Here is a 13,628-nt window from a genome sequence, read left to right on the forward strand (position 1 = left end):
TAGAATGTGTTTTTTCTTTTTGCGTATGTATTTCAATTTTTCTACGTCAAATCTATACCTAATGTATTTTATTTTTTGTTTAATTAAAATTTTATTTTTAGTCGACTTTGGCTTTTTAATTCTTATTCAATTTTCATTCTATCTATTTCTTCTAAATATACATGTTAACATGTCGACGGTTGAAGGTAAGGAGCAATTTTGAATCCAGTAGAAATAGCAATTTGGCTTTTGAGTTCTTTCAACAGATGGGCCATGTGTTGGAACAAATTGGTCATCGATTGGGTTTGTGTCAATTGATTATCCATCTGTTGCGACAGATTTGTCATCTGTTGGAGGAAAACATACTAGTTTGATAGAACTGTGTTGTGTTCTTCCAGCTAATATCCATTTGTTGCCATAGATGGGTAATCTGTTGAAAATAATTATAGTTTGTTGTATTATGTAGTTCGTGTTTTGCCTCTTTTTATTGATGCACAAGTTATTAAAAAAGATATTTTATATATAATAAATGATAACATTACGTTCACAATAATAAGTTAAATATATAAAAGTCCACAATAAACAACAACACAAATTTCTGCAATTACAACAATCATGGTGGATTACGATCCGGGCATGTAGTTCTTTTGTGGCCAGTGCGCTTACATACGGAGCACTTATTTCTTCTTGATAAAAATAATTCTCCGACTCTACGCCTCCTTTTATATGGATTTCTTCCCGGTATGATAGTGCTTGGGTCAATATATGGAAGAGGTATTAATCTCCCCAAAAGCTCTGCAGGAACAACCTATGATTCTTCAGGAGGCATCGGAGTAATATGCCCACTATATGTCATTTCATATTTTTCCATCTAATAATATTGAGAGGAGTGCACGTAAACTTTAGGTCCATATTTTGGACCGTATTGAGCTCGAAATGCTACCATGGGGTCGGGGTATTTTGCTCAAGTCAAAAACTCTGCATGTACAAGATCTTATTTGAAGATCTACCATGGAAACATCACCATGACCGGTTATACTGAATTTGTAATATGTTATTTTATGAGATCATAACCTATTTCCCAAACTAACGTTCGTTGATATTATTTTTTCAATTTTGAGAACAAATCGGGTTCTTCTTTGGTCCTTGAACTACACACGTCTTTCGTTAAAAAATTGGCCATACTTATTTATTTTTTCAAAAAGAGCCTTGATAGGAAATTCTCTTTCATCGCCAAATAATGAATTCACCGATTCAGCTATGTTTGATGTCATAATATTGTACCTATACAAAAGAATCACTTAGTACGACATCATACTAAACTTGTAACTCAAACAAGACATTAAATTCATAAGAATGTACCTATCTACTGGACAGAATGCCCGGCTCCATCTCTCGAAACCGACACGTATGAGAAGTTCTTCTACCTTGGGATTCGCATCCGTTATTTGATTAACATGGTCTAAAAACTCCTCTCTACTATATGTTTTAGCTACTCTATAAAAAAAGGGTCATGACCCTTTCGTTGTGATAGTTGGTCCGAATGTTCTCTCCAAGATGCCTGATGCAACAACCAAAGTAAGCTGAAGTGAAGAAAGTTGAACCCATCTTTGAAATACTTGGATGCCTATCGGAAATAAATTACAACTCTTTGGTATCTTCGACGCAGCTTCGCAGTTATTCAAAAAAAATCCATAAGAGGCATCACATTCCTTGTCCGCTACACAAAAAGCAACAGGAAAGATGTGATTCTCCGCATCCTGCTCCACCGCTGCTAGCAAAACTCCATTATACCTGCTCCTCAAGAAGGTACCGTCGACGACTATGACTTTTCTCAAATGTCGAAAACCTTGAATCCAAGAACCATAGGTTACAAAAAGTACTTGAACCTTTTATTTTCATCAACATGCAATGTCGTCTTACTTTCGGGATTTGTAGACTCAATCATGTAACGGTAGGCATCCAGGACTGCATACCCATGCTCGTGTGTCCCCCTAACCAAGTCCTTGGAAATCCCTATGGCCATATATATCGTCTAATAACTGACCAGTACACCCAATTCCTTAAGGAGTTGATTGGCCATAACCCTTGTAGAAGGGCTTTGCCATCAGGGAAACAACTCCTGAAATATTCACCGAGGACCTTTGCCGTGGCGTGAGGATTTTGGCCTGAGATGTGCTCCGAACCACATGTGATCCTTTTCATGTTTATGAATGACGAATCTGTCAGAACTTACATACTTCACCGCTCTCAACCACCACTTGCAGTTCGTATTAGAACATTTGTAGCTAAAGACACTACTCGAATTATTCACCTTCTTTATTCTAAAATCTTTTTTCAAGCAAGAAATAAAAAAAGTGGTAGATAGTTTATTCTTGTCCTTGAATGACATTCCTTTGAAAAAGTCAGTCCCGTCATCTTGAAAATTGCTAGGCTGTGTCGATCGAGAAGAATTGCCCACCGTATTAGTTGCATCAACAGGCATAGGTGTTTGATCATCATCTGGAATATTTATGTCTAGATTATCCAACCTATCATCAAAGATGTCTTATTGTTGTTGTTTTTCTACATTCTGGTTCTCATTCTCGCTGGTATTTTCAACCATGTACACCCCTAACATCGGTCTGGATGAATCACTAAGATAAGCACGCAACCGAACCTGATCGGTTATCTTAAAAGGCAGTACCATCTGATTTTCAAATGAGCTATGCATGTAGCCGATGACAAGTTCTTCTGGTTGATAATTCAGTCCACAATAGCTGATGATGTTCACAAGATCATCATACGAAACATCACTTTGGACTGTCATAGCTATCGTCTCTAGCATTTCACCCTCCTTCTAATGCCATACATATCGATTGCTCTTCCCGATCCATTGATCATGACAATCCACCCCTATTGTTATCGATCCCTTTATTAGTGGTACCTAAATAAAGTCATTTGTTAACATAAGTTAATAGTGATTTCATAGTCCCGTAACTAAATCTCAATAGATGTATAATCAATCGTAATAGATTACTTACCTGTTGGGATTCATGTTACGCTCCTGAAGCTGATTTCAACAAATGAGTCATTTGTTATAACAGGTGAATCATATGTTGCAACAGACTATATATCTGTTGCAACAGATGAAGCGCCTGTTGGGATAGATGTTACAATACTGAGGCACCTTTAAAGTTAATTCCAACAGATCAGTGACATATTGCAATAGATAATTAGCCTGTTGCTACAGATGACTTACCTATTGCAACAGGCGACGATCTGTTCAAATCGAGGTCAGGTTTTATCATAACAAGTTACGAATATGTTGCAACAGATATTTATCATCTATTAGAATCGAGTTTAGGTTCTGTTGTAGTAGGTTAATAATCTGTCGCAACAGATATTTACCCTATTACAACAGACAATACGTCTGTTGGAATCGAGTTCAGGTTCCATTGCAACAGATATTTATCATGTTGCACCAGATAACTAATCTGTTGCAACATATGGGTCATATGTTGCAACAGATTACCCATCTGTTCGATTCATGTTATGGCACTATAGAACCATAAACATGAATCCAACATATGATTCTTCCGTTAAAACGGATCTATTTAAACAGATGGCTCTTATGTTGCTTCATGTTCGCGTGCTATCTATTGTTGAAAAAATAGCACAATAGCAGTTACCCAGATGACAAATTCAACTAAAAATCATAATTTGACTTACCAAAGTTTCCTATGAAGTAATGCCAAAGTGGAAAGTGATGTACGAAACAAAATTTGACCTAAGAAATTGGTCAAATAGCAACAGAAACGGTAACAACAACAACAACAACAACAATGGTCAACAAGAAGAAGATGAAGATGATAATGAAGTAGAAGATGATGAATAAAGCAGCAGCAACAATGAACAACAATAATCGTGAAGAGAGAGAAAACAACAACGGGTGAGAAGAGAGAGAAATGCGCCTTTTTTCCCTCTGTTTCCCGTTATATTAGGTAAACATTTGAATCAAAGTATAAATTAAAAAACTTGCGGGTTATTTTCAAACTTCTCCAACTTTTTTAATCCATAATAAAGTAATTGTCACTTTCACTCAATTATTAAGATTTGTGTCACCTACACCTCATTTAAAACTCTTTTGTCAAGCCCAGAACCCCAGGTAACTTGAAGAAAAATTATTGACCTCAAAAAATAGAAATGAACTCAAAAATGATGTTCATAACTTTGATTTTCATAAGCTTATAATTTTAAAATTAGGACCAGCTTACAAAAATGAGGAAGTATGCTGAAAACAAAAATCTAGAACTCTATGACTAGCTTCAAGAAGGGAATAAGAATACCGTTTTTATCCGACTGAATTAATTAACTCTTCTTTTAAACTAAGGTTACTGAAGACTGGAAGTATAAATAAATTATAGTAGGAGTCTCAAATTACTGTTCTGGAAGACTACGAACACCTCAATGAAACTCCATCCTGGTTAATGCAGGCGTTAAAAAAGAATTGCGACAGCTAATTTGGGGGGTTGGGGGTGGGGTGAATGTGTAATTGATTTTGGGGGAAATTATCAGTAAACCAATTTGACATATTATGTATTAAGACTGATCCCTTATAAGAGAATTAATTAATGAAGCTATCAAACTATTGGCAGTCTTTCACTATATGTCAACAAGAATTATTTGCACAAAATTACTGTACAAACTATTTGGAGCAGCTAAAAGGTTTCGGTTTCTCAATGCAGGGAGAAAAAAGAATGCATATTAAACCTGAAACCGAAAAATGTGTTATAATTCACCATTTTGGTCAAATAGCTTCAAACCCCAGCTCACATCCTCACAATGCCTGACATGAGGAACGATTTTGCTCGTGTCTGTTGCTGTTTTCTTTTTGCAATCATAGTAAGGCGGGGCATGGAAACATGGCTCGAGTGATGTGGCTTTACCACAAGGCGGATTAGGGGCTGTCCTGTTCTGATCAGGCTTGTATAGTACCCAGGGCTTCAGACCTCCAAGACTCTGAGCCACGTATCCAAAAGTCGACCATCCACTTGTAACCAATTTGTCACTTAAACTCAATAGATACATTTCTGCCAACGCCTTTCTTTCGTGCAATAGATTCTCACTATGCTGATGTTCCTCCTGACTTGGCTGATAAACACTAACTATCTCTCCTGTCACGGTTGGATTCTCCCAGTACATTTTCCGGAACTCTTCTGAGTATCCAGGGCTTAGAGAAGTTATCAGGACGGCTATGGTCTTCCTCTGCTTCGTGGATTGGTTGAGGATTGTAGGCTCACTGGACTGGTTAATTTGTGGCAACAGATTCTCCGTCATTGTACAATTGAGGATCTGATCCAATACATACTTATAAGGACCGGTACCTGTCTCCAAGACTCTAATTTGAATGCCTAATTTTTCGTCTGCTTGAGCTAAATAAGCTTGATAATACCTCTTAACAAGCCCCCATACAGAATTTGTGGGATGGAACAGGTATCTACTGAGAAAATAGAAGACGGTTTCCTTTTCTGGAAAAAGATTACCCAACTCTTGCTCAAATGTTGGGATCAAGAAAAGGGAAGGCACAAAATAGTTATCAGTCTTCATAACCAGCCAGGGGATTTTTCGGAGAAAACTTTGTTCCTGGTCACAGAAAAATAATTTATCTTGATCGTCATAGTCATGAGCTAAATGGAGGTAGATAAAGGGAGGCAGTATCGATGAATTGCCTATGATATCGTTCTTCACCATATAACCGTAGGAATGTGGAGACTTCTGATTAAAGGTACTAAACTGATTAATTAGAGGGAAATCCGGAGGAATCAACCAGGAAACACCTGGAAAAGGTTCACAGAAAAGACCAGCCATATTAAATCCAGGATCAACGAGTAGGACTCGATTAGTAAGAAGAGCATATAGGAAACCAGAGGCTAAAGTTAGCATCCTATTTCCTAAACCACTATAGGAAATCCAAACCAAGTAACTACAATCTGCTGAACCATTGTATTGTCCAGACTTGATAAACTCGACGCTTCTGTTGTACAGTTCTGTATGAGGTTCACATTGCTTATGAAGTGCCTCATAGTTACGTAATCTTGAGATGAGATAAGATGATGGCTTGTAACGGAGTTCTTTATGATATAAGACAGACTCGTGTCTACTCAGACAAGATTTTTCATCTATTCCAGAAGGAAGAAGGCCACCAAGCAGTTCATCTTTCTGCACTACTGGTTGGTGACTACCATATTCTTCATAATTAACTGTGGCTGGAAATATCAAAAAAGAAATCAAACAAAAGTAATTATCTGTCTACCAAACTATGCAAGAAGTAATTGGTTGATTCTAAGTAGAAAGACATGACAATGCCCCACATAAAGAAAGTTTAAATGATATGAAACAGAATCTACTTATTTAATCTTCAGGAGCATTAGTCCTTTTTAACTTTCCTTACATTTATTGAGTGAGAAACCAGTAATGCTGGTCTAGTCCAAACTACTAAAATGAGAACAATAAGAATCATGGATCCTAGGTTCACCTAAGTACTGTGTTTTGTTTCAATCAACTAGTACACTAAAATGAGAAAAATTAAGCACAAAATAAGACCGTCGAAGGCATTACTTTGTCGTCAAGCAAATAGTGTACATTTCACCCACTAACGCAACAATGAAGGGGAAGGCAAATTGGAATGTACTTCGACTTTCTCTTTCCATTGATGAGGAACATAAACAGGCCGCATAATATGTCACTGACAGTACCCGGATAAGTAACCTAGAAAATATTTTCTTTAAAAGGGCGCTAAATATGTATCTCTGAGTAGGAGGACATGAGTGTCAATCGAGTATAGAATCAACTATAAGTTCAACAAAATAGCTAAAGAAAAGAGAAAAGAAGTACCATTTGGAGGTTTAACATCAAAGAGTTTAGCTTTTCCCAAATTCTTGAGGCTATCAGAAGGTAAATCCCTGAGTATAACAGAGACCGTAGTCAATAGAACAGTCAAAACCATCACACAAACAATGAGAAAACAAATAAATTTTATGGGATTCAGATCCCATTTTGCTTCTGAACTCATAGAAACAGTGTATTCTTTGGATCGTAAGCAAAGGCCAGTTGGAACATTTTCTTAAAGTAATTGCATTCTGTTGAAATATGTGCTTTACAAAAAAATGTTTCGTTAATCAAGATCCATAATCTATGGTAATTTAGCAATTCACTCTCCTAATATAATTAATGTTCATGTCTCCCTGAATAATTAATGCAGATATGCTAAGATTTTAAAGAAATCTTCCGTTAATTGTTTTTCACATTTTTGTAAATATTCTCAAATGAATAATATAATCCTAACACATATTTAATTAAAGATATGATTGATACCTGTCTAGTTCTAATGAAGATATTTTAATTTGTGATTCATTCTTATATACATCAAGTTGAAAATTTTATGTCAACTAAATAAATCAAAAATTCTCTCAGAGTTAATTGATATTTTTCATATTGCGAAGGCCTGATAAATTTACTAGTCTTATCAAATATGTGAGTCCATTAGTAAAATATTACTGGCAGTCTTCTCCTTTACATATTCAATCTTAGGTCTTTCCACAATTAACATGTTTGTCTTTTCAGTTTTACTTTTTTTTTTTTTTCAATTGCTGCTTGAAGACAGTTTTCTTGGTTAAATTATGCTCAGAATTTAACTTTACGTTCTCTAGAGAAGAAACGTCGGCTATAGAACTTGAGAGTACGTGGATGCATTTTTCTAAAGTTATTTGATTTATTCATCAATCTTTTAACAAAGAGGAACGTGTAAAAAAGCTATTTCATCCCATTTGCCTGCAATTTTCATCTGCTTCTGTTACCATGCAAAGAATTTAAAATTTATACATATAAGAATTTGCGAGCTAGGAAATAACCGGCTAATGCCACTCAAAATACCCTGGTCGTGTAGAAAAGAGTTCCACCTTATTCCCAGAAGAAATATACCTAATAAAAGAACCCAAATCAAACACAAAATTAGCAAGTATATATGATTATATTTCTGGATGAACATTGTTGTAGAAGCCAACAACAGGTATGAAAATAAACGACGTCATTATAAAGAGGTTTTGATGTATATCAAAGCAGACTGTAACAAAGAAGCCCTTACCAGACAATAGGAGCGAAAGGACGCTAGCTTTATAAAAGGCCATTGTATGTTTCTTTGAATGCGCTGCTTATAATTTGATGATATTATAATCTCTTAATTAAGCTATTTATATATAGAGAAAATTCAGAATGGACCAAATTGATTGTGTTTTGTCAAAGTTTTGACTTAATGGAACCTTTACATTGGATTGTATGCCCCAGCCTAACTGTTTGAATGTTTGGTAATACCTTAGCTTCCAGAAAATAATTTTTCTCTTGTTTGAATAATAATTCGGTACACCTTTGGGTTTTTATGTTTTTCACAAAGATTAATCGCATTCCATCTTTATCGATGTGCTTCAGTCTTGGCAACGTGATCAGTTTTGTGGATCAGAAGTTAGTTTGTTGCGATTATTTAGTAGTCAATAAATTATTTCCTAATCTTTAGGCTATAGGAGTAGCTAAGTCAGTATTAGATTCAGATTTATTAGGAACAAATAAAAGTACTGTTTTGTTTAGTAATTTTTATTTGATTTGAGGTAATTCAGTATTAGTAATTTTAATATAGAGAAACTTTCTATACTCGGAGAGTGTCTTTTCTATTTATTGTTGCATTTTATTTTCTATCATTTGATATCCTAGAAAGACTATTTTCTAAGAAACCCCAACGTACCGTAGACAAAACGTTCTCTAGCCTAGCCTACACTGAAACCCTAATTTTTTCTTCATTGATTTACTCATGGCCACCATGACCGTTGGGCAACCTCCACCGGAGGTTGCTCAACTGAATGATTCTGAGTCTCAACATGGGAAGGGTATGACATATGCTGCTACTCTCAAGCCAACAATGTCTAAAGTCATACCACTTCCTATTAAGCCTATAACGTATCTGCATAGCGAACCACGGGTAGTATGGGAAGAAGAGGAGGTAACACAGATGATTGTGAATGAAGATTTGGAATATGTGGTGGTTGGAAAGTTCTCTTATGGATAGCCTGACATCCAAGATCTGAGGAAGTTGATTCCAAAACAATGTGAATTAAAAGGTGATGTGAATATAGGGGTTCTTAGCAATCGGTATGTTTGATTAGGGCATCAAGGATTGAGGATTATGCGCATCTCTTGTCAAAATCAATTTTTTATATTGCACATCAAAATTGGAACTATCCAATGAGGACATTGAAGTGGGATCCATTAGTTGATCCTAATGAAGAAACATCAGTAGCAATTGCATGGATTTCACTCTCATCACTTCCTCCAAATATTTTTGGTAAGGAAACCATATTTTCAATTACATCCGCAAAACCGTTGCAAGTTGACATGACCACTACCAATAAAATGAGACCAAGTTATGCACGAGTGAAAGTGGAGGTTGATTTGTTAAGAGATTTTCCTCAACGAATTAATATTGGAGTCAAAAAGAAGTCAGGGCAAATAACAGCAAAATCAATTACTATCAAATATGACTATCTCTCTAAATATTGCAAAAATTGTAAATTGTAAGGACATAATGAAAGTGAGTGTTTTGTCTTGCATCCAGAATTGTATCCAAAGGAAGATAAAGAGATTCAACCAATAGAAGAAACTGAAGACAAGAAGAAGGAGGAGTAGGGAAGAGGGGAGGAGATGGAAAACAAAGGAAATGATAGAGAATTTAAGGAACAAAGAAATAGAAATGTAGCAAGAAGAGGTCGATTTCCAAACAGAGGAGGTTATGTTCACATATGGACTCAGAGGGACAAACAACATAATAAACATATGGAAACAAGGAACAAATTTAATGCATTGGATATAGAGAAGGGCTCAATTGAAGTAGCTGCAGGAAAAGAAAAAGGAGTAACAGACAATGCAGAGAAGCTGAATCAACAAGAAGAAAATGGAGACAAAGAAAATGGCAATAACAAAGGAGAGGTGAAAAGGAAGAAGAAGGAAGATACTTATAATAAGATTACTCAAGATGAAACAGACAAAGAAAGTACAGTCAATATGAGAAAGGAGAAAGAAACTGGTCACAATGATAGCAGTTCCAAGGACTCAATAAAAGGAATGAAAAATCAATAGAATAGAGTTGAGGAGGCACCATCGACAGCAGATAAGAATCAAGCATCTCAGGTACAAAGAAAAGAAAGAAGTAGGCTACCAGATTATAGCATGATACAAAGGAAAAAGGATAAGAAAAAGCAACAAGAATCAGAAGTTGGGGAAACAGAAGATGTGATACGAGATGATAATGGAGAAGAATCTGAAGAAGAAGATTTTTAGAATAATATACATGAAGTAAACAAACAAGGGAATTTATCACCAAGACACACAAAATAAATGAAGAAGAAGCACAGGGGGATAAACAAGACACAAATAAAACAAAGACATACAAAGAGTAGTTCTGTAAAACCCATAAACAGTTAATGATGATACACAAAAATATTATTCTGGAACATAAGATCAGTTAACACTCAAGACTCTTTTGAGAGATTAATTGATCTTAAAATAAGAGAAATTATTCTTATATTGCCCTTCTGGAACCATTCCAAGGGCCTCAAGAAGTAGAAAGTTACAAAAAAAAATTAGGGATGGAGAATGTTTATGTAAATAGAGCAGCAAAGATTTGGGTGTTTTGAAATTCAGAGTGGAAGGGAGATATTAAATCAGACACTCATCAACAAGTTACTATCACATTTAAGCATAGGACTTATGGGAAAGAAATGATTATTACTGCAGTGTATGCAAGATGCAGTGCTATAGAAAGGCTAGAGTTATGAAAAGATTTGGGTGATGCTGCTGAGGATATAGATAAGCCATGGATATTTGGAGGTGATTTTAATATAATATTGAATAATGCATCGAAGCTTGGGGGTTTCCAGTTACTCAAAATGAGATAATAGATTTTGCACAATGCATTAATGTGTGTGCCCTAAGTGAAATCAGGTTTACTGGAAGTGTATATACATGGTGAAATGATAGGATAGATGAGGCATGTATATTTAAAATACTGGATCATATATTTGATAATTAGGAGTTCATAAATGAATTTGCAGCTTCAGAAATACAATATTTAATTCGACAAGGATCAGATCATGCTCCATTGCAATTGATTTATTGTGTTACTCAAGAGCCAGTGCCCAGACATTTCAGATTCCTTAACTTTTGGATCAAGCACAGGGACTTTAAAAGAATGGTTGAAGAAAACTGAAAGATGGAGCCGGAAGGGACTGGACGGAGTCCATTTTAAATTTTACATAGTAAGATGAAAAGGATGAGGTAAGCTTTGGGGAAGTGGAGTAGGGAAGCTTTGGTGGATATATTTTAGAAGATAGCTACTTAAGAAGGCCTGGTGAGGATGAAAGAAATGCAACTGGAGGTCAATCCCTCTGAAGAAAATAAGGTTGATCTAATTAAAGCTGAAGCAGATATAATAAAGATGCAAAAGGTGGAACAAAATTATTGGCAACAAAAAGAAAGTATGAAATGGTTTGTTGAAGAAGATAGAAATACCAAGTTCTTTCATGCATATGTGAAGGGAAGGAGAAGCAGATTGTATATTCAAAAAATAGAAGCAAAATAGGGACATGTGCTGGAAACAAATGGTGAAATAGGGATAAAAGCTGAGAAAGTGTTTCAGAAGCAATTTAAAGAAGAGGGCAATGTAGAAGATTATTCTATGTTGGAGGTAATTCCTAAACTCATTACTCAGGAACAAAATAATAGAATGATTGAGGTGCCTACTAAGCAAGAGGTTAAGAAGGTAGTTTTTGGACTGAGTAAAAATAGTGCTAGTGGTCCTGATGGGTTCTCCGGTGAGTTTTTTTAGCACTGTTGGAATATTATTGGGGATGATGTGTTTAGGGTGGTGATGAATTTTTACTGTAAAAGTGAATTACCTAGATATGTGACTCATACAAACTTGGTATTGCTTCCTAAAAAAGAGCATATTTTCAGGTTTAATGACTTAAGGCCAATAAGTCTTAGTACATATGTGAATAAGGTTATTTAAAGAGTACTTCACGGAAGGTTGGTTAATGTTCTGTCATATATTATATCAAGGAATCAGTCAGGATTCATGAAGGATAGAAGTATTGCAGAGAATGTGTTGTTCGCGCTCAAGAGATTATAAGAGATATTAACAGGAGGAACAAGTTTCAAAATGTGGTTGTTAAGCTGGACATGATAAAGGCATATGATAGAGTTTCATGGGTATATCTGACTAAGGTGATGAGAAGCTCTGGATTTCATGAGAGGATCATTGATATGATATGGAGACTAGTTTTAAATAACTGGTACTCTGTGTTGATTAATGGAAAGAGTTTTGATTTTTTTAAATCTTCTAGAGGTCTGAAACAAGGTGATCCTTTGTCTCCAACATTATTCATTATAGCTATTGAAGTACTGGAAAGAGGGCTCAATAATTGTGGGAGAATAATGAATACATAGGGTATGGTATGCCAAAATTGAGTGAAAGAATAAATCATTTATCTTATGTTGATGATACTATTCTATTCTGCTCAGATCAGAAGAATTCAGTGAAAAAGATGATGACAGTACTTAGGGAGTATGAGACTATATCAGGTCAGTTGATTAATCTGGATAAGATTTTTTTATATTTGCATGAAAAAGTTCCTATAAGTATTTGTCATAAAATAAGAAGATGGACTGGCATAGGGCAAAGTAAATTTCCTTTCATTTATTTGGGGTGTCCTATTTTTTATGGAAGGAAAAAAAGGGTGCATTTTGAGTGCTTAGTAAAGTAGTTTATGACCAAGATCAAGCAGTGGCAGAATAAGTTACTTACTTTTGAAGGGAGGCACACCTTGATAAAGCATGTTTTGCAGTCTTTGCTCATCTATCTTATGTCTGTTATGAACCCTCCAAAAAGAGTTATACATCAGATTCAGAGAATAATGACAAGATTTTTTGGGAAAAATACAGGTGCTCTTAGAGGAAAAAATTGGATAGCCTGGGATACTTTATGCCATCCAATGAAAGAGGGAGGATTAGATTTTAGATCCTTACATCATGTTAGTGAGGCACCATTTGCTAAATTATGGTTAAATTTTAGAACCTCTACCAACTTTTTATGGAGTAATTTCATATGGAATAAATATTACAAGAAGTAGCATCTTATATTGGCTTAAGATTTTGGTGCATCACATGTATGGAAGAAAATGATAAAAATAAGAGATGAGGTGGAGCATCAAATATGGTGGCAAATTAAGGGAGGTACACTACAAGAAAGTACAGGATTAGTAACAATTTTTTAGTAACAATAATAATCTTGTTGCTAAATATCAATAAATTGCAAGCATAAAACTTTTAGCCATAAAATTTTCTTGTTGCCAAATGTATTAATCTTGTTGCTATAAACTATGAATTAATAAATAAATTTAAATATAAATACATTGGCAACAATATATTTTTATTGTTGCGAAAAGTGTTTTTTTGGGAGAAAAATACTTAAATTTCTCTACAACTTCGATGAATTTGTTGAAATAAAACAAAGAACTATACCTCTTTCTCAAATTTTATTTTAGTGAAAAGCGGAAGCGGAAAAA

General features: G+C 35.1%; 1 protein-coding gene across 1 annotated transcript; it reads right to left on the reverse strand.

Annotated features, from left to right (window-relative positions):
- Positions 1–4,497: 4,497 nt before the first annotated feature.
- On the reverse strand, positions 4,498–8,436 carry LOC107879782 (galactoside 2-alpha-L-fucosyltransferase-like). The gene is made up of 4 exons (XM_016726733.2): positions 8,105–8,436; positions 7,872–7,941; positions 6,856–6,923; positions 4,498–6,227 (listed from the first exon to the last, which is right to left on the reverse strand). The coding sequence occupies exons 1-4, from the start codon at positions 8,145–8,147 to the stop codon at positions 4,750–4,752; spliced, it is 1,659 nt and encodes a 552-aa protein (XP_016582219.2). The 5' UTR covers positions 8,148–8,436; the 3' UTR covers positions 4,498–4,749.
- Between the last annotated feature and the right edge of the window lie 5,192 nt (positions 8,437–13,628).

The sequence above is a fragment of the Capsicum annuum genome, chromosome 6, assembly GCF_002878395.1.
Source record: "Capsicum annuum cultivar UCD-10X-F1 chromosome 6, UCD10Xv1.1, whole genome shotgun sequence".
Lineage (NCBI taxonomy): Eukaryota > Viridiplantae > Streptophyta > Magnoliopsida > Solanales > Solanaceae > Capsicum > Capsicum annuum.